The following is a 23,750-nucleotide window of genomic DNA, read 5'->3' on the forward strand; positions in this document are numbered from 1 at the left end:
GTTCACCACGAACGCACAGCACAAACCCGCAAGTGCTCAAGTCGACATATAAATTAGTTTTGCTTACTTGCAAGATTACGTTTCAAATATTGGAAAAAGGGGCGTTGAACAAATAAGCACACCGGTTGCAGCAAGCGTGAAACAGTGCAAAGGGAGGAGTTGAAGAATACACAAACAATATCAACATCACATTCAGCAGCTACAACTATAGCTATATGATACATTGAAAACTTTCACCGACAGCTCGTGGTATCCTGGCAGCAGAATGTAGCGAATATATCTTATAGCAGAAGAAGAGACATCGAGGTGGCGAAGCGTACAACGAACGCTTTGTTGGGTGATAGAAGTGATTGCAAGAGCACGCGCTTTCTTTGTTTAAGGTGCATGTTTCGAAAGTAATTTAAAAAGTTAAACTAATAAATCACTAGTTAATTATAAGGGAGTATTAAGTTCATTATGACAGCCGAACACAAGTCAGTGTGCACGACACTGCCTAATTTCGAATGGACGGCAAAAAATGCTGTTGATCGAAAAGTTATTAAATGTTATAACTAAGCCGTAAATTAAGGAAGATACTGTAATTTGATATAGGAGATCGCAGTAACGAGGGCAATTGTGAGCTGAAAACTAAAAATTTGCTGTGGCCGCGACCCCTAATATGTTTTACGTACCTATATTGCAAACCACTAAAGCTATATCCGTCACACTGGTTCTGGACAAATATTTTTCTACCTCTTTCTCATACAGTCTAATAATGGATGAACTGGAATAATATCTACGCCCACTACTTACATAACGGTTATATTAAAAAATTCTGCAATTGCGATAATCTAACTAAACACCTTAGACGCTTTATATCCAACATGATACAGAAGGGCCTTTGTCAGATCGGACTAAAATCTTCATACTTCTAAAACAATTAATTGTCGAAATCAGACAGTAACTTTTCTATTTTCGGGTATGCGGACCGTAGTGGTACAATTGACTTCTTCGATCAATCTATAGGTAAGGTATATATGAAGGATATATTATTGAAAACGAAGAGAATCTTTTTCTAATAATAATTCTGCCAAAAATTGGTAAAATCAGTTCAATATTGTCCCTAGCTCCCATATACTTAATATTATGTAATATTCTTAAACATCCGAATGGCTGTATACCATATATGGCATTTATATCGGCGGTTCTGTGAGGTATGTTAATGAAACTCTGAAAACATCCTTTTCTGGTTAAAGTATGACGTGATGCTTAAAATGAATAAAATCGAGCAGATAAATCCTTAGCCTCCATGTAGTTATGTCAGAATTTCAAACTTCCGCAGGGCTTTACTGTATATGGCCAATATGTAAGATAACGTAGGAAAATTAAGTGAGCGTATAATATAAATTACGATTACCATTTCTAAATATTATGATACTCGTTATTAAAGATAGAGCCCTAGACATAATATATATATCCGATACAGAGAATTACGCACTTATTCCTAGGCGTTTATGCTGGCCAATATGCCCAAACACTAATGAAATTGTGTGGAAAAGTTGTGTTTAAAATAATAAGGGATAGCGTTGATTACGAGTGTAATTGGTTTAGATCTTGGGCTGTTTTTATGTAACATTCTTTAATATGAAAGTCTTTCTTTATTAAAAAAGCTGTAACTTACAAAGCGTTAGTGTAAAAAATCTTCAAAATTCCTTTTATTACGTATCAGATTTAAACTTATTAATAACAAACAAATATTATAGTCAATTTATTGAAACTTTATTAAAAAAATACCTATCGTTTATAAATTTCCGATATACGAGTATACCCAATTTATGAAAGGTTGGCAATAATTAATGAATCGTTTTATATCGTAGAAATGAGAAGTTAATAGAATTTATCACAAATATTCATTAAATAAACATGTATATGTATTGGTTTAATAAAACATGATTTTTCTGCTATTTATGTGTTTATAATTTCCCTTCGTTGGTTGATTAAATGTTTTGCAGTTCGAATTTGCTAGTCACCATTCGAGTATAACACACTGGTCATTGAAACGAACAATTTTTAATGCTTAACAGTTGGTTCTCGTGATTTTATTTGGCAAAGGTTTTTGCTTCTGTCACGCGCACATGCCGCCGTTGTGTAGGTACATATACTCAGATCCAAAATAACTGTTTGTACAATAATTTTCCAGTTACGGAAAGAGGAAATTTGTGTGCATGCAGATAAAAGTGCCACAGAGCAACTTGTCATAATAAATTTACTCGGCAGACCAGTATTTATGTGCAATTCAACAAAAACAATGGATTTTATATGGATGAAAACGCATACGTTCTATTTTACGTCCATGTACACACTTTTTATCCTTTTTAAATATTTTTTATACAAATCTAGATGCATTTTCGAAAACATTGAAATTTTCCTGAGTTTGAGACTTTGGAATTCATTTTAGTCAAACGAATCAAAATCGAATTATTACAATACTAAATTAAATATGACAAAATAAGTTCATACCCATATACATGTGTTTATAGGTACTACAATAATGTAACAATTTTCCAAAATAAGACTTCAATAAGCTATGTTTCGTAAATTGTGTAAACTATATGCAGTACCAAATGATTTTTGTTCGTTTGTACACTCTAAGTTTTATAAAGAAATGGTATAAGGAGTTTAAAATTTCCATACAATTTCTTAAACAACGGATATGACTAGAATAGAAAAACTCTAGTGAAATAGAAAAAAAAATAATATTTAGTGTTGCTTATTATAAAGGACCCATATTAATATTACAGTTTTTGAAAGAATTCATTGAACAAATAATTTTGGTTCGTCCCCAACGAACTTAAATTCCTAGTAACAATTGTGCATATATGCAAGCAAAAGTTCTCGACTGACCAAAATGAAAAACGAGCTTAAAATGCAAAGGGCTTTACTGCGATTTGCTTTCAATAAATCGATAAAATTAAATGTTGATACGAGATGCCAGACGCCAAAGTAGCTTCGAATCGCAAAAGACCCTCTAGGGCTTGATAACCAAATGCCAAACATGAAACAAGTAAAATTCAAGTTGCCACAATAAACAAAAATACAAATACAACAACAAGGAGAACTATTTAGCATCCGCAACGATATGAGAATTCATTGATGGTACGTAGTTTTGTTTTTGTTGTATGCTGTGGCACTGCAGCGCAAGTGTAAATAAACTGCAAAAATGTTATGAACGAGCAGCAAAAGATTCAACGCTGCAACAAAACTAAACATACAAGTGATAATAAAAGCAATGCAGTGAGGGACTGAAAGCAGGCCAAGCGCCGCCATCAGACACATCCAACCGACATATAATATATGTACAAATGTGTGCACGTATTGAATGCGTAAGTACATTACATGTTATGCCACATTGAATGTAATGGACAAATACTGCAGCACCAAAATTCGTAGCCATACTCTTGCATTCGTCGAAAATAGTTTACACTAGCACACTAATTCTGAGCGTGTGGCATGTATGAATGCATGAAAGGTTGAATAGGCGACTGCAACATTCATACGATGAACTGGTGAGGGCAGAAATAGGAAGGGTGACAGGTTCGGTGATGGGCATGTTCGTTAATCTTCGAGAATCCGAGTGACTGTATGCGGCGGTATTATGCGGAAATTTATCTGATTTAACACCTAATATACAATAACTTAATATTCAACACTGTGCTGTTGCACAAGCACAATCTTTTATTGGACTACGCTGCGAAAATAGTGAGTACTCATAGCAAGCATGAAAAATGTACTCCACATAAATTGAATAGTACTCCAAAATTATTTATATTAGACTACAAAATAGAATAGTTGAGGATATTAGTTTTTTAAGTACTTTGAAAGCCTAACTACTTCTTTTTAGAACATTACAAGTCCTAATTGCAAGAAGCGATTGAAGCAGACACTTTATTTTTTCCGATTAGAACATAATATAACATAGTTATTGAAACTAAAATGGAAAATATAAAATATATGGGCTTCATAAAATTATCGTATTAATGTTCATCTTAGCATAGTTGTTAATACTAAAAATGGTTCACGTTAGCACATTACGCATCGTGTACTAATTATGATATGCGATGGTCCACTACTGCGGAGCAGAGCTTCTGTTAGTACTCCACTATTATTACGAATGTACCCATGCTTCAACAATTTTTTCAGGGTACATCCTACACACCATACATTTGTACACAGCTAACTGCATCTCCATGTGTTAAGGTGACCAATCCGACCAATCGGCTAACTGGTCATAACCAACGTCTACTCATACACTGCACTACCGTGCAGGTGATAGAGGAACATGGGTGCCAGTTTCATTGAGCAGATTTGGCAAACTCCAAATATAACAAAGGCAACTAGATATTCCACACCCACATGCATAAGCATGAAGGCAAACATACTATATTTTGTGAATAGGCAAATGCAATAACATCGCCGGATGAAGGCAAGGTGGACCAAGTTGTTCAGAATATGTGAATATGAACTATATAAATCTTACAGACACGGCTGCCGAAACAACAAAAATGTAGCTGTAGTATTTGCAATTTCGTTTGTTCAATGTGGAAAGGAGCAAGCATCGGTTTGGTCAGCGAGACCAAAATAAAACGATCTAAGTTCAGATATACCATGCACCAGGCCAACGTTTAAATAAATGACAGAGATGATGCATTGAAACCAAGCAAGGCATCCAATAAGCCATGCATGAAGTCAACACCGACCAAAAAAGTCAGACAGTCAAGCTACAGTCGGCTAAAGGAGGTAAAGCTATCAAACAAAGTCTTACCGGCACTTGCATATAGTGTATGCACGTTGCTATGCTTGTCAGCGCTTTCATGTTAGCTTGCGCGTTTGAATATCGCACTGATGCTTGGCGCACATTTGAGTGTATAAGATTCATATTTCTTATATTATTATGTTTTCATATCGCATTTTTAATCATACTGTGCCCCGCTACAGAGTGTTAGCTCGTGATATGTGCGCTTATATGAGTAAAACGTCTAAAGAAAAAAGTTCGGTCTGAATAATATAAGTACGTTGAAGTGTAAAGTAAAGAACTTTAAAGAGTTTCACCAGTTTTGCTTTTGTAGCAATTAAACTAAAAATAGCTGAAAAATAAACCTAGAGTATTATGCATGGAAAAGGGAATACAGACCATTTTGGGTGCGAGTGATTGTCTAAGATAGCTTATTAGTTTCACTAAAGGTCAAAATTAGTCTGTTTGGCATTAAATACTTTTGCCGACTACCATTTTTGTTTTCGTAATTGATTTTATTACTTATGTATTTACTGTAATCTAAAGCATGTTTAAAATAAAAACGCATTAATTACATTGTTAATTTTTTTTGTTTGAAGATTGGGTGACATCTTATACGCAAAAAAATAATGGTTTGCAACTCGGCAGCTAAATGGTTTTTGGTGATTGCCCGAATACTGCTAATGTGAAAAGTGTGATGGTGGACAAAAAAGTAAAAACAGAAGAAAAATGGGTTAGTTTGTGTAAAATACGGCCAAAACATTTGTTTTTGGATCGATAAGTATTAATAGAGATGAACTAAAGCTCGTTTAAGATATGAAGTGCCTCTAATTTCTCATTTTTGGAAAAAATTCGTGGGGCGAAACATTGCGGCACGGAGTAGTAGAAAACTGAAAATTTAAGATCAAAGTATTCGGAAAATTACTAAACTTATTAAAAGATCTTCACATTTGTGCACAAAGCTATATTACCATAAAAAAAGCAAAAGGGGTAGACCTTGGATAATTTCATTAGAATTGCATCATTGCGAAATCCAGTCGAGGCAGCTGGCGCAATTAGGGAGGAGATTGGAGTTCAAATTTGTGCTCGATGAGTTAGTAGACGTCTGGTTGAAAATAATCTTTTGGGAAGAACAGCTTATAAAGCGCCGTTATAGATACAGAGACATCGAAGCTGTCGCATCAAGTTCACTAAAACTCATGTCGAATGGAATGGCCTCATAAATGTAAAAAATTGCACAACGTTTTATAGCCAGATGAAAGCAAGGTAAATTTAGTTTGAAATGATGGCAAACGTTGGGTAAGGCGTCCGAAAAATGAAGTATTTCACCCTAAACATACTGCAAAAAAAAATTTAAGCACAGGCCCTTGGATAGTTTTCTTTACGTCCGCATAATCAATGAAGTAATGCTCTCTTTTGTTAAATGAAAGATGCCTCTAAAGTAGTAGTTTCAACCGGACGACCTTATACGTGGATTCTTGCACGGAACTGATTTTTCCCTAATAAGATAGACATTTTAATCTGGCATTCCCAATTTCCGGATCTGAATACAAAAGAGAACTTGTTAAAACAGACACACACAATTTTATTTTCATTTTAATCATATATATTATTTATTTGAAGTTTTTTATTTTTTTACTCTCCCAATATTTAAAAGTACATTTTTTAATATGAAATGTTTTTTACTTTTTTAATTTTAAATGGTTGGAATAGAATTTTTTTGTTTTTAACATATACTGATCTTATTTTTTTGTCCTATATTGTATATAGATTATATTGATTGTTGCTACCGAACAAGGTGGTTTTTGTTCTTAGACGCCGTGTGGAACCGGTAAGACATTTTTAATATCACAGCAGAAAATCACCTTACGGCTATTTTGACAGATTTTAGGCGAATGACGAATAGACATTAATAATATCGCAACCAAATAATGTGAAAACAACCGCATATGGATGACCTTCGGATTGGATGCAATGACTGCATAAATAGTTTGCGCTGATCGTTTGCTGCCATGAGTCTAAAACTGGCTAGGCGTGTGCGAGATTATTTCACAACCACAGTTGAAGTTTCTTGGTGGACTCAAGACTCAAATTCAAGAAACAAATACGACGTGTAAAGCAAATAAAATCTATAATGCTTTATATAGAATGATGGCCAATAAAGGCTGTGTGCGTTCCAGCCGACGAATTTTAATAGACACGGTAATGAGTTCAGTATACCGTATGTGGTTCCAATATGGATATATGCGCTAGACATAAATGTATATGCTAGACCAATTAACGCAGTGCACAGGCTTTCTGTAATACTCGTGATAAGTGCTTTTGGATCCATATAAAATGACGCTGCCGAAGTTTTAGCCAGTTTGGCGCCGATTGACATCCAGGGAGACAAATTCGCGCGAATATACGAGTATAACCTTTCAGGGACGTCTACCGCAGCAAAAAGAGATAAGAGAATCAAATCATAATGTGACAGCAACGGTGGCAAACTTCATGCAAAGGATGGTGGACCCACAGACTGATTCCGGACATACATTCGTGGATAGGTAGACAACATGGGATCCTGGATTTCCATCTGACCCAAATATTCAGTGGCCATATGTTCTTTAGAAGCTACCTAAACAAATATCGTCATGACTTTAGTCCATATTGTCCGACGAGTACAGATGCCACAGAAGATTCTGAACGCACACCTAGAGGTACTCTCACGGTGGAAAATTTGACAGCACTTATGTGCGAGTCCTCTGCCAAATGGAAAGCTGCCAGCGAAGCGGTATCTCTCATTATGACAATATTGATACATTTACAGCAGATTAGGCGTCAGTCAGTCCGTACAATAGAGGAGACATAAATATCTTCTTCTCTCCCATGATGTAATACTTTGTCCAGTGGTCCAGTAAGAGAGACATGAGATGGGAGTAGGTTAGGTTTAGCGGATTAAAGTTTTGTACTAGCTGCATTATTGGTAAATTATTCAATTATAATTTGAGATACATACATAAGTGCGTAATGGCTCACAAATATTCTCGATGCTTTGTACAGAATAATACAAAATTCAAACGACAACGATGGAGTTTTCTGTCATGCTGTCTTTTCACAGTCTGGGATTGCTGATAGCCTACCTATTCTTCGCTTATCTTAAAGCAATAATATAAACGAATGTTTAAGCAATCGTTTCCAAATAATAACGAATGAAACACAATTGCCAATAAATTTGTGCGAAGAATCGCAAACTGTTCCAGCCTTTGAAATAATACAATTTCTAGATATACCAATCTATCACGGAACTGTATCTAATACGCAGTGCATCACAAAATAAACTTGATTAATTTGGAGTATATTCCTGAAAGTAAAATTTGTTTGGATCATAACTGGCTCAGTATTCGGGCTAAATTAGCGGCCAAATATTTTAAATCATTCGCTACTGTTATTGATGAAAATGAAAACTTAAATTATTCAGATACACCCGGAATGACATCACATAATCTTTGCTTGAAATTTGTTCAACTATTATTATTCAGCGTAATTTCAATCCACCTCAATAATGCATCGGTACACGTTCGGTAATCAAAAAAAATAGGAAATATATTATATCACCCATTTTGACTGCATGGACGGGTACTCTAATTGTTTATAAATACCAAAAAATATTTGGACACATGGAAATTTTAAACCAATGAGTATCTGAATTTCCGTTCAAAATATCTTCTACTGAAGCACTTATAAACAGAACCAGTTCAATGTGGTAGAATTAAAAATTTGCTTTTTTAGATGAATATGTTACGCTAGAATCATCATGAAATACTATGGATTGTATGGACTTAATCAAATATATATATATATATATATATATATGTATGTATGAGAGATTTTAGTGATTATGGGTTTTCATGGTATTGAAATAAAATGAATAAAGTGTTTTACACGGCTGAAGCTTAAGTTGAATGTACAACAAAACGCGTGGCCTCATGGTGTTAAGCGCTTTAAGCATTTTCATTTATTTCTGTCTGCCCCTTCATGCGCTTTTTGTGCGTAGCCAATGGATACTACCATTTGTATATGTATATGCAAAAATGCCACTACAATTGTAAATTAATGTGTTGTTACCCAACAACGTGAAAATGTACGCACTCCGTAATTTACAAGCGGCTGCAATTTAAGCTAAATTCGTTTCTGCTTGCATTTTTGTGTTGCCTATCGTTGTAGTTTCTATGGCTGTTATCGCTGCTTCTGGCTGAATTATATTAGCAGCGTTTTCATTTGCTACTAACAACGCAAATTCACAAATGTATTAGTATCGCCTTTATGCCACAAAACCCATATATCCTGGGATTGATGATCGCTCTTTGTAAACTATATATGTATATATCTAAAAGATTTCAGTGGAGATTATCGTGTAAATGCCCGAATTAAAAATAGGAGTTGTTGATTGTTGTATAAAGCATCAGCGACAATGTAGAAAAATAAAATTATAAACACTACAATGCTATCAGGGGAGAATTTCACAATCAAACTTGGTGAGTGGTGAATACTTACACATAACTTATGCATAGATGGCTAAGATGTCATTTAATTCATAATAATTATAAAACGTTTCAAATCAGAACTAGCATTATACAGTGAACAAAGCAAGATTTTCTTTACAGTAAAATAAACATTTTCATATATACATATTCTTCATGTACACTAAACATAACTAAAAAACAAAGCAAAAGCATGTACTAATTCAAATTTAAATTAATTTGGATATTTATGTGTTATTTAAAAAGTAACTGCTTCAAAAGGAAAATTGAAGAATAACTTTTCAAATTGGATAGAAAAATTGAAATCATTAAATACTCTATAAAATATCATAAGTGTTCAATTTATAAATGTACGATATCAATAAACGCTATATATACAAAATTATTTTTAAAGTATTCGATTAATTAAAAATTTAAATTTAATTTTAAAAATTTTATTTTTAAATTTTTAATTAAAACATATCTTATGTGATAATCTCATATATTTCGCTATATTACTTATATTTAAATCTAGGGCACTATATATACGCTTTAAATCACTGAAAAGAATGATGAACCTCAGACTTTTTGACGAGAGTTTAAAACGCGTGTGAAGTTTGTAAGTTAGTGGAGTCGCTGTCTCTGTTGAATTCCCTTTTACTTTAGTCCACAAAATATAGATATTCCAAATATCTTTCCTACGCTACTATAATTCTTTTAATTTTTTACTCACGACTCTACTTACACTCTACTAAGTCAGAAAAAATCCATTTTTTTTTAATTCTTTTTTCTATTAATTTTAAAACATCTTGGTTTCATGATCTATTAGGAACATCACTCTGTGATTCCAAATTTTCCAATTTAAAACTTTGTACCATTATGAAATTCTGATGCTTTTCCTATTGGAAAGAATTTATAAAGATTATATTTATTAGACCATATAATTTGGAAGCAAAGAATTATGATATTGTAATCGGCTATTAATTAAATATGTAGTAACAGGTTACACTCTTCAGCGGTTGTACTAGCTTGCTTTTTATTTTAGTTTGAGTTTTTAATTTCTTAACGTGTGTTGGGCGATATCACGACTGTTGCTGACATGGCTGTTACAGCTGTTGTAGTCATGTTGGGGTTGTTATATTTTCTTATTTTACTTTACGGCATGGACGAATGAGTTTGAAATGGAAGTGGTTATGCGCACACTTGAAGTGTTTGATGCCTGTTATTAAGTAAATTGATTTTAAGTACTTCTTATTTCCCTAAGTAATAGCCCTAACGACTCTTCCTTACGCTAGTTCGACAAGTTACTTAATAGTCGGTTAAGCGTTCAACGTCTCAAGTTGCGTATTTTATGAAAAGAGGGACAGTAAATAATAATTATGTTCATGTATATATGTAGACATACTCGGACATGTGTAAGGAAATATATATAACTATATATAATTGAAAGCTTAGTACATTATGTTCATAACCCTTTGATAATTGCTTATTGCTTTCGTTTATGAGTTATACTTATTAAATAATAAGACAACCTAAATAATATTATGATTCTTTCTTCGATTATTTTAAAGTAAGGAACGTTAAAACACTTCTGATACCAAATATGTAAAATGCCAATGTTTATATTCTGCATGAAATAAAGGTAATTAATATGATTAATTACATATTTTCTTTATATATAAAGATATGAGTGTTACTTACACCATCTTATCAGGTTACATCTATATATTGTATTATTCCTTTCATGGTGTTTTTGTTCTGCATTTTGAATATGGAGTTAGTTAATTAAATCAATTTTGTTACACACGCGATTCTTGTAATAAAATCAAAAAGACACCCGTACAGCGGCTGAGTAGCCAACGGCTACTAAATTTGTACTGAAATAAAGTGAATAATGAGAAATGTTCAGTAACTGCACATTAGCAACATGATATGCTCCGAAGAAGGATTTTTATTCAAAATTCACGCAATTTTTTTTCGAAGACCACACAAAGACCCATAAATCTGCAAACACGACGACTAATGGAAGCATTTTCGTATGAGAAATATGCTCGGAAGTTTGTCATTGTCATCGAATGGGTGATCATATTAGAAAAAAATTACCTTATACAAATTGAACTCTAGCCTTGCATATTGTTAGAGCACATTTTTAGCAAATTATTCACCATAGGCTCTTGAATACAAATCTCTATTGATAACCGACAATTACCTGAATAATATTAGAATAATATTGGTTTGAAATGTTTGTATTGAGATCGGATGTGTTTATTTATTTCTTTCCTTAAATATTATTTAATTCTAAAAATAAATAATAAATTCTAAAAATTAGTGAAAAATTATTAAAATTGCCATGCAAATGTGGCAATATACATACAATAGTAGTAAAGTCGATGAACGGGTTTTAAAACTTATTTCATTTCAATTAGCGGGAGAACAAGAGTCATTTCTCAACTTATATATTTGATATTTTCATAATTTTCCCTCAGTAAATACAACAATGCTTGGCTAATGTTATTGGTATTTAGACCCTGTTGTTGGGCTCTAATACAATCGGCCGCCTACACAGGCGTGTGTTCATCAGTATGGTTGCCATGGCGATCGTAGATGCGCTTGCGCGTAAAGTAATCACAACCGGTTTTCTATGCAGCAGCTGTTATGTAGCATAGTCTAAATTAAACTACCACGTTCGGCATGCCTGCTTCAAACAATATTTGTATGGCTGCCGGCGAAGCCTGTGCTGCTACATTTGTTGTTGTTGTGGCCCGGCAGTTATGGTGGTAACTTTAATGGCTTCCGAAACGATCAGAGAGTTTAATGAATGATAGACGGAACCAATAAACGTCGTGCATTGTACTGAAGCAATGTGCATTGTTTTCTTTGGGTATTATTGTTGTATGCATGTGTGTATTATGAGTTAGAGGAGAATAATACCTGCAAACAATTTTCTAAAAGTTCGAAAATAAACTTGGTAGTTTAAAATGGAAATTTTGACGAAATTTGCGTTTATTATTATATAATCAGATTCATTAAGCCATTTAAATGTAATCATATGTTTAAGTTTCAGCGCAACAGAATGTGTTTTGATTTTATTGTATTAATTATTAGCTGTATTTTGTACAAAATGTATACAAGCAAAAATGCTACTTACTGAACTGTTTACTATGCGTCTTCTTAATACCAATTAAATGCTTCTTCAATTCATGGATGGATATTTTTTTCTTAAAGCAAAAACTTTTTTTAAAGCCGACTTTAAGTCTAGTATAACATAATGTGATTTGTAAAAGTTAAGTTTTGTGGTCAAACATATGGTGTTTGTTTTTAGTTAGTGCATCCCACAGGTGAAAAGATAAAAATATTCCGCACCCGTATAGGTCTTTAACTCCAATATGGTGGCCACCTATACGCATACCCCAAAGAATTTCATATAATCCCCCCTTCCATTTGGTGTAAATGCTCATAATAACATATTTTGAATCCGACATGTAATATCAACATGCAATTTTATCGTGGCAAAGGTACCCATTTCTAAACGTTTGAAAATATTAACTTTCATACATTTAATGGCAGAGTAATCAAAGTAGAATGGTGGAGAAAGATGGTATGTATTCATTTTATACCCTAAATAGGTTATATTAACTTTTCCACGAAGTTGGTAATACCCAAAAGAAAACGTCGGAGACCCTATAAAATTTAAACGAGCTGAGTTTATTTGGACATGTTCGGTATATGTGTGCGTGAAAGAATTCTTCGGTTTGTGAGATATCGTTCTAAAATTTTGCGCATTTGTCGGAACTATCACAGCACACGTAGCACATAACTGCCATACAACTGTACAAACTGAATCTTTTATTTGTGAAGGGTATTCAGATTCGGTGCAATCGAAGTTAACGTTACTTTTACATGTAAAATTTTGCAAATACTTTAAAATTTCTATAGAAAACTATCAATCAGTTCAGGTTTACAAAAGTTGACCCAAACAAAATAGAGTTGCCCTTTATAAGTGCATCGTTGCCGTACTCGGTCCGCACAAAACGGTGAGCATATGAATAATAAAAGTAATTGCAAATAGCCAGAAGGATAAACGAAGAAGGAATGCAGTAAAGCCAAAATGCCTAGACACATCTTACACGTTGAAAATAGCACTTAACGTTGTGTCGTTATTACTGGAATAAAAAAATTGCTATAATTTTATCGAAATTGCTTTTTATTCCACCAATCACCAATCAAGCGGCCGATAACATAGTTCAAGTGTTCTGCCAATCAATTGGTGAATAAAACGAGTGATTTGATTGATTCGATGCAGTATTGGCAGTTTGCCATCGCTAAGAGTCATCACCGTAATCTATACAATTAAGTTGAATTACCTTTATAGTTTATAGCTTTAGTTTAATTTAAAAATGAAATTGTCATAATTCAAGTACTTTTATCCAGAGGGCGTTAAGGGCGAAGAGCTTACACTGTATTAAATTGCCACTTGCAAGTTTAAAAATTTAAAATGAATATTTTCATGCGAGTAACTGACAAGACAAGTCTAGGATTCAAAAACAACAATTTTTTTATGGCGAAATTCACTTATCGATAAAAAATAATTGTAAGTTTAGAATAGAAAATAACTTGGTATTATATTATATACTATATTTACGCTGATTGTTTCTTCCAAGCACACCATGGATTATATTTCAAAATTCCATTTTTTATAAAATAATGCCATATTACGCTTCATATTTCTATGTTCTTGCTCCTATCACCTGATGAGCATATTTAATCACGCCCACGGAGGTCTTGGGGAGGATGAAAACCAACGGCATACGTTGCGGTATTTGAAACCATGACAGTGGTGTTGGTTGCGGTTTTGGTTTTTATTGCGTCAATGCATGAAACATACTGATGTCTGTATCCAGAAGGATGCAGACATAAATAATGCTGCAGCGTTGTGGTTAGCTATTTCGCTTCTCATTGTTGATTGCCCCACTACTCGTAATGCTTGAATTCTTTAACCTGTTTACCGCACCTTAACGCAATAAAATGGCCATAAAACACGTTTGTCACGTCATTTAGCTTATCTCTTACCTCATTCCATTTTTAAATTGTAATAAATGTGGCGTGAAATCTGTTAGATTGGAATATGTGAACTCATCTATGCAACTAACAATTTTTACGATGAATTATATCATATTCTCAAATATGGAGTAAAACGGAACCATTTAGTGCGAAATGATTTCTCTGTGATTTCTGTGGTTCGAAAATGTTTAAAAAGTGAGTGCGGCTCGCCCTCTAATAAGTTCAACGCACATATTTCAAAAACCACTACAGCTACATATATCAAGCAAATTTACTCCCCCTCGAAGGGGAAATTGGATGATAACCTCGCCCACTCCTCATACAAAACGGCAATCTTGAAAACTCCTAAAAGTTCGATAGCTCACTAAATATATACGCCAGAAGCATTGAGTTTCGCATTCTATATTATACAGAAGGTATGCTGGCTAATACTTGATACTTGTATACATGGTAAACATGGCTATTGTGAAAATGAGCGAAAACGGCTACAATCACGCCTATGTAAAACATTAACAACTTTCATTTCTGCATGATTCTTTGACTTTATAGTACAAAAATCCAGATCCTATGACGTTATCGAAATAAAATTGCCTTTAGGGTATTCCATGATGACTTTCTCCCGAAAAATATTGGCCAATCTATGAAATCTACTATTGACATTCGGAGAGAATATAGTTCCCTTAGCTCCCACATACTTAATATAAATATTTACAAATATTCGGTTGATTTTATACTTTATGACCAAACTCGGCATATAACGGATATGATGAAATCTACTAAAAGCAATATAACTCAATAAGTAAGTGTGTCGGAGGCATTAAATTTTTCAGCCGAATTTTTACAAAACAGCTTCATTGGAGCCAATGTATAATATAATATATTTAGCTTCCTTTTTAATAGCGGTTTATAAGATATTAGATTTTATTCTGGGAAATGCAATTTATCGGAGAACGACCACATGATTATCTAATACCTATGTTTATATATAATACATCGAGGTACAAAGATTAAAAAAAAAAATAAAATGATAATAGTGATAAAATAATTAAACCGCTGTAAGTAATACTGTACTAAGTACGAGTATATATACTTGATTCTCCCGTTCATATTAAATTCAATTTTCAATAATATATTATTTTATATAACATATACATTAATTATTACTTCTGTTTAATTAGCCCTTTATTGTAAGAAATACATTAGAAAATAGATATGTATATAAAATTTTTGATTTGAAATATATTTTTTTTAATTTTTTATATTTATAGTATTGGTTTTATTTTATCTAACAAGCGAAACTTTAAACCTTTCCAGTTCATGTGTTTGGTAGCTACATACCGTATGTATATATTTGGAGGTATGTTTCTACATTCTATAAATTGTCTCCTCCACAACCACTGCTGACTGTGAGTTCGAATCGTAATAGATGGTGGTTTAATTAGAGGACACATTGTTTCCTGCTAAATTCACTTCTAACTTAGTCCTGAAAATATTTGTTATCTGTTTGCAGTAAAGCTCTAGTGGAATCGGGAATTGGTAAACTGTACAAAGTTGTGCCAAAAGTTGTTTACAAGAATGTAATTAAGGTCACTTCGCTTACAAGCAAATATGAAAGCGATTTCACTGACATACAGCCGCGATCACTGTATATGCCAATATGTAATGTATGCGTATATTAAATTAACGTTTATTCCTTAGACGGACATTTAGGCAGTCACATTAAAACTGTTGATAGACATTATGAAATGACTTTTTATGGAAAAGTACACAAGAGGGTAGGATACCACCTGAAGCGGGATGATTAATTTATGTAAATATTTTCGGTATTGATTAGTACTGTTCCCTAGTGGCGTACTGTGTCCACAAAATATTTCTAGATTTGTAAACAAAAAACCTCCAGGTGGTATTCTAAATGTAAATGTCAAAAACTTACAATTATTTTAAAGCTTGAAAATATTTTGCAGGATTAACAGAATGACTTATTAACGTATTATTTATTTGTATATCTATTTTAAATCTCTGGAATACAATGAAGACTTGAATATAACATTCTTAACATAGATGGAACCGTATAGAAATATGATACGAATATCAACTTTAATGAAATAAGAACACCAAGTAAAATTGTTTCTGAGTTTAATTGCAAATTAAAAATCGTACCTCTTTTCCAATGGATTCCACTAGCTGAAGTAATTTATTTAGTGCTTTGACACTTTGATACTCGGTGCAAATGTTTTATGGGTTCTGCACATACAATAATGAATTTTCACATACTCGTACACATACCGAATGTAAAATTTAAGTTTGCAATGTGACATAACTTTATAGTTGGTAAATTAATGAATAAGAGCCAGTAGACATACCAGCACAAACGCGGTTAAGTGTATAATACCCATACATGTGTACGAATGGTTTCTCTTCAGCTAATGTACAAATATATTTGTTCACAGTGATGTGAATAAGAGTGTATGTATACATGTGCGTGACTATTTTCACATAGCAGCAGATTAACACTGCAGTTATGTGCAAAGGATGAACAGTCCCTCAGTTAATTTTCGCTATTTGATGGTATTTAACAGACCACTGCATATTCAAAAATGTATATGAGTGCGGCATGGCGGATTATTATTAGTTTTTCGTTGGATTTAATTGAATTTTAATGGCTGTCATAGTGTGCTGCGTACACTGGTGTATAACATGGTACTACAAAAATATATCTATTTGCATATATGATTGCACTGAGTAACACACAAATAGGAAGAATATTTACGAAAGTATGTATAGTATACGTGTACATTTCGTTTGTTACAACAAAAAACTAGAGTAAATTTTCAGGGCTCAGGTGAAATATGTATTTTGATATTTAAGTATATAAATACTTTAAGTCCCCTTTTTTAACTTTTGCTCTTTTTTTTAAATGCTATTTAGCGTCTGGCATGCTCTATTGCGTACTAGTGCCAGACTGAAACATTATTATTCGTTATCTTTTTGCTGCAGGCATATCACTCTACCGCCAAGGAAACTAAACAAACGGCCTATGTTTCATTTCAATATTTTTCAGCCTCTTTGCTATTAACGCCGTCAGCAATACCTCCATTATCCTTAAGCATACCCTTTTGCTCGTTTCAAAGCACATTGAATACTGTTGGCGGATTCCCAAGCTTAACACTCTTTCCATTTGATTCTATTATGTTTGTCACACAAAGCTAATTCGTCGTTTTCATGCATAAAAATTATTCCAAAAATGAAGATTTCGTAGTTTCAGACACATAACGGGTATAAATTTGGTGTTGATTATTAACAAAATAAAAATTTAACAGTGGAGTGGTTTCCTAAAACTGTATCGACATAATTATTTGAATGATTGGACAAAAACTTATATCTGGTGAACTATAATAAATAGTTAAAGAAATCTTAATACGAAAATAAAGAAACAAATAATGAAACCTTTTTAATTAAATATCTGGAACAAAATAACTTAAAGAGCTTATAAAAGTACAGACTAATTGTTTCTTTCCATTCGTACGCGAAACATAAAATATCACGTCTTGTTCTCTTCCACAAAAATGTCATAGTTCATTATTTCATTTATTAAGTATATATTTTACCCAGTTCAACTTACATTACGTATTTTTAGCGATATTTACTGTTACTGGCCGAAAGTGTCAAGTATCGTATGGTTAACCAAATTCGACAGTTATTACCATCTAACATGTTTTTATACTCTTGCAACCAGTTGCTACAAAGTATTACAGTTCTATTCATGCACGTATCACGTAAATCTATTCGAGATATGTATAGTTATATAGGGTTAAGCATATAATATATAAATGATCAGGGTGACGTGAAAATTTACAATCCGGTTGACTGTCTGTCTGTCCGTCCGTGCAAGCTGTAACTTGAGTAAGAATTGAGATATCTTGATGAAACTTGGTATTTAGGTTCCTTAGTACAAAAAACTTTCGAGTTCGTAAATGGATGTAATGGGACCACTGCCACGCCCACAAAACGCCATTAACCTAATACCTATAAAGTGCTATAACTAAGCTCACAATTAAGAAATAAAGCTGTAATTCGGTACAGAGGATCGCAGTAGCGAAGGGGCACCTGTGGGCAAACTTTTTTGAAATGGTGGGAGTGGCCCCGCCCTTTAACAAGTTTAATGTTCATATCTCCTAAATAGTGGGAAAATGAATGAAATCGGATGAAAACTCCGTTCACTCCGCATATAACGGTATTATTGAAAATTATTACAAACGGGACTAAACTTTTTAAGTGTATGACACTTTATGACAAAAAATTGTTCAAATCCAATAAAAAGTGTTCAAGCCTAGGTAGCGGATATTGGCATCCCAGTACCTATACTAGACTTTTGATTGAAAATATCGGTCAATGTGTGAGATAAATAACAGAAATTCTCTATGTTAAAAATGGGTTGAATCGGACTAATACTTCCCTTAGCCCCCATATACCTAATATAAAGATAATTGAACTTCCGGGTCACTTTGTACCGCATATATCGACCAATAAGTGAGTTATATCAATGAAAGTGAGGTAGCATGTTTTACTCATAATAATGTATTTTTGAACCTAAAATAGATAAATTTGAGCGAAAACTTGATTTAAGTCCCATATAACTAATATAAGGATTTTCGAACATCCGCCTGACTGATAAAATCTGGTCGATACTACAACAACTGTTTTAGTTTTTCTAACAAACCTTATGTGTATGTCAGTATAGAAGTTATATATAGTATATGTGTATATAAAATTGTTGGGATTTCGATTCTCAGGATGACGTTTTACACCATAAAGTATTTCCTTGGGTTGGATTCTAGGAAATTGCAAGAGTATAAAATGTTCGGTTGCACCCGACGTTAGCCCTTCTTTACTTGTTTATTCATCAGAAAGCGACACGTATTGTTGGAAAACGTTTCCCACTCCTAAATCCATCATATAAGTCGGTCGGTAGAGAAAACTAACGGTTTATCTTGAAAAAATGACAGAAAAATAAATACTCAGCTCTTTGGGCTCTGAGATTTGGAAGACAAGTTCAGAACCCAGAATAGTAGTTTTCTGTGGTTTTCGTATGGGTTGATTTGTTATATAGGCTGTATCTTTATTTATTTATAGACTTATAATTTTTGTTTCTGCTGATAAGTGTCTTAATGAAAGTGGAAGTTGCTGATATTTAGCAATTCGCCTTCCCAACTTACTGTGAAGTTTAGAGATGTCTCTGGTCGTTAATGTATTTTCTCATATGTATTAATCTATATAAATCTATATAAAAGAAAGTTGTGATAGTTACACATTTATAACTCAAGAACGGCTGGACCGAGTTGGTTGAAAATTGGTGGAGAGGTAGCTTAAAACCAGGGTAAGGACATAGGATACTTTAATACAACTCATAAATACAAAAATTTTATTTTTATTATTATGCCTCAGTAATCATTCGATGAATAACCTACCGAGTGCATTTCAAAAGACTGATGCCATAACCTTGCCAGCCGAGTTTTTCCATGCTTGAGAACCATTTCATTATATGCAGTCCACTAGGCTGACTGTCGATTAGACTCGGTTGATTTCACTGGTGCACTGCCCAAATTCAACAGTATTTCTCACAAAAAACAAATGATTTTTTAACACAAGAAATGCTTTTTGATTAATTTTGATTAATTAACACAAGATGCTTTACCCAAATGACATATCTCCTTAACTAATAGTTATAATCTAACTAATAGAAATAATATTGATGGTATTAGTAGTACTATCTCTGTATCAGCCACGGTAAAACGTGGATGCGTCCTCTAGTAAATAATAAAAGCTCATTGTTACAATAAAATCAATAACTCGAAAGCCATTCGTGAGAGTACTTGTATCTTAGGTAATTTAAGCAATAAGATTTAAAAATTATTTCTCGCAGTTTATTGTATAAATTGTAAAATACCTTTGGTAATAAAAAGGTAACATAAAGTTTTTTTTATTAATTATTTGATTCCCAAGTCCATCCAGCAGTCAGCGGCTGAGCACGGTGTATGTGGATAACTTCAAGGCTATCACCGTAACACCAATGACAATATGTTTATAAGATTTCTACGACTCATAAACCTTTTCTCGAATTACCGATTAATCAAGAATAGAAAAATCTCTAAAGTTTAATTTTACTAACTGCTAATTTAAGTACGTGATTCTTTCTGGCCTAAAGGTGAATACTGCAGGGTTAATGAATTTGTTGTAGGTCGAATGGGAATTGTAGAAACTTTTTTCAATAATCTTGCACAATTAGATTGCTACAGGCAGCTCATAGGAGAAAACTAGATTAAATAATGCCATTATACTAAACAAATCTATTTTAGACTAACCCAAGCAATTTCATATAACATTCAAATATATATGTATATATGCATCTATATTTCTTTTAATCTGAGGACTAGCATTATTTGTTCAGGTGACATGAATTTCGAGTAGTTCAATATATCTGTGATATGTTGCATCGCATTTTATACCTACAAAAGCGATTATAGCTCTGTTTTTAAAAAGTAAAAACAAAACTGATTTTGTCTAGGGCACGATGCCTAAATTACAATTTATCTCTTTCGAATAATATACCGCTCAGTTGATATTTAATTGCCTAATTCGAACTACTACTTTAAAGAGCTGTTGATAGAACCACTCCAACTACTACATATTTGAAATCATTCTTATGGCGCCATCACTAGCAAATGCCTAAATTTCCTCTTTGCTAATTCAAAATGAAGTATGCAAAAACATTGTTTGCATTAAAAGTCGTGAGAGCTGGTTCTTTCTGCATTTAAAGTAAATTTCTTATGTCAGCTACATTTGTAAATATTTCAGTTTTCAAAAAAAAAAACTCCCACGCATTTTATGACAGCATAAAAGTTTTAAAACATATGTTAAAAGTAAATGTCATAGAACTACTAAAATAACATAAATGCTTGTTATTTTGGTATTGTTTCTGATTGCCTACAAGATTTATTTATATAAATGGCGAGTGGTTTTGTCTCACTCTGAATATTCGCATAGGGCGGTTACGGATGAATATGCAATTCAAGTGGTAGTTAGCAAAATAAAGTGCGCCACAAAATAATATTAACCATAAGTTTCGTGAAGATTGAGGGCTGTAGGTTGTTGTTATCTATGGCGCCTCTTGTGCACACATTTTGTGTGGTTTGGTTTAAGACCTATTTGCAACAAAAAGCCGCCATTAATTTGACAAATTTTGGCATTCAGTTTTGTTTTTATTGCGACGCGACGCCACTCTGTTATAATGATCATATACACTCCTTTACCATGATGCTGCAAGTTAGCCAAAAGTATAGTCGTTGAGACCATTCAACATTTGTATTGCAGTTGCAGCTTTATTTGCCGAAATATGTTCACAATAATTCAATTTTATATTTCCGCATAGTTTATCTTTCTAATATTTTTTGGCAGCTGAATGCGAAAAGAATTAAAACGAAATTCCAAAATGCGGTTATAAAAGATAGTACCACAAATTTATAACGTGGATGATCTTTTGCTATTTAACTAGCTAATGAAGACAATTTGTATCACTCTACTATTTCTCTTTATAAGAATTTTTGCTTAAAAATATTTCTTATCTGGTCTTAATGCCATGAATATATGAGTGCAACCTCTGTAGAAAGAAACTAAATATAAAATCTTGTAAAAAGCTTAAACTGCAAAAAGTATCATTACTCTATGATAGAAAGCAACGTGCTGACATTTGTATATAGGAGTGGAGACGTGGTTGCGAATATCTCGTTCATTGAATCACTTTCTTATGCAAATTAGCGCACATTTTTTGTTTTACTTAACAGACCCTTTATAACCGCCGTACAAAAAAACATATAAAGTTCCTCATCTTTAATTCATTCGTTGGCGTATTTCACTGCGTTTTTCTGCTTCCTGTAGCTGTCGAAGTTGAGTGGAAAAAGTTACATTTGATTGGGAAGAATTTATCTCAATGAAATGCAGATAAGCAAACTAGTACATTTTGCCGCATCGATAATACATATATACGCAAGCGTATACATATGCGTGTGCATATTTGCAGAATGTGATATGAAGTAGAGTGAACTAGAGTGAAATACATAAATATATTTGTATTTATTTAAGTGTGCAAAAAATTCGTTTCGCCTAATAGATTCGAGGGCGATGACAGCTGAACAGAACAATGAGGGTGGGTTATCTACTCTAATTGAGAAACTAGAGGCAAAAATGAGGAGCAAATTTTTGTAAGGGTCTATCATAAATTTACCATACATATATAAATTATTCGTCAATGGAATAAAAATATATAATTTTTCAGGTTTCTGGTTAATAAAAGTACTGTAAAATTAGCGAAAAAGTTATGCAATGAAATTCAGATTTCACCATTACGAAGTTAACGGAACTTTCCAAATTATTCCGTTTTGAATATTTTTGATTATTTCATTCTTAAAGATGAGTAATTTATGATGTGAGAAATTAATTTGGAAACCAATAGAGGGAATTACGATTCTTTATGGTACTTGTACTACTACAGTTATTCAAGATTTATCAAATGGGCTATATTGGGCTATTGGTAATATTAGATGCTAAAAAACGTTGAAATTTACATTGCACATTACAAATAATACGAATTTTCTTATGCATTCGCTTAAACCCTGTGGGCGATTGATTAAAAGAAAACATTTGTGGTAATATTTGTTCAAATATGCGTGTAGATTAATATGTTCTAAATAACGTACAGCATGGCCTATATTCATATTTTATTAGTGAACTAATTTTGCTGTACAAGTATACAATTCCAATAACTTATATGCTTATATAGTTCGGAGAAAACTTTACCGAATCTCTACTTGATGTTATCTGCATCAGCTCATTTTTATAAAATGGTTTAATACTTACGAATTTCATTCTATCATAGAAATACCTAATTACATTGCCACAGCCTGTTGGCCAGGTCAGCCAGGTTTTATGCAACTTACCTGTAAATAAAAAAAAAAATAAAAAAAATAAAAAAATGTAAACGAGTGTCAGCAATTTTAAATTTTAATTTATATATATTAATTATAAAAGCGATTATTATGCAGCCATATTTACATACAAATATGAGTATAAGGAAATACATAATATTTTAAGTATATGTATATACAATTCCATATGAAAAGTGAAATATTTTAGAAACATCTAGTATAAATATTGTGAATCCTTAGTAGTTGAACAAAAACAATTTAATGTATATATACATACATATATATGTACAGACTTCCATGTGCAATTATCCGTATATATACATTTAGTAAATAATGAAGTGGACATTTTTCTTTCACAACAAAAAATGGCCAAAATACTATAAGTCTCTCATATACAAAAGACGTTAACGTTCCAGCCAGCGTAATATCAATATG

At 32.8% G+C, this 23,750-nt stretch overlaps 1 protein-coding gene across 5 annotated transcripts in view; it reads right to left on the reverse strand.

Moving 5' to 3' along the window:
- The window catches only part of LOC105226092 (homeotic protein ultrabithorax), a 124,685-nt gene that overhangs the window by 19,837 nt on the left and 81,098 nt on the right, over window positions 1–23,750 (reverse strand). For 2 of the 5 annotated variants that reach the window (XM_029550126.2, XM_029550127.2), the window contains one exon: window positions 9,621–23,327. The exons of the other annotated variants lie outside the window; for them this stretch is intronic. In XM_029550126.2, coding sequence (XP_029405986.1) covers window positions 23,155–23,327 — 173 coding nt within the window. In that variant the 3' untranslated portion in view covers window positions 9,621–23,154. Of the gene's footprint in view, window positions 1–9,620; window positions 23,328–23,750 lie in introns of those variants that run through there. 5 annotated transcript variants of the gene reach the window in all.

The sequence above is a fragment of the Bactrocera dorsalis genome, chromosome 2 (genome assembly GCF_023373825.1).
Source record: "Bactrocera dorsalis isolate Fly_Bdor chromosome 2, ASM2337382v1, whole genome shotgun sequence".
Lineage (NCBI taxonomy): Eukaryota > Metazoa > Arthropoda > Insecta > Diptera > Tephritidae > Bactrocera > Bactrocera dorsalis.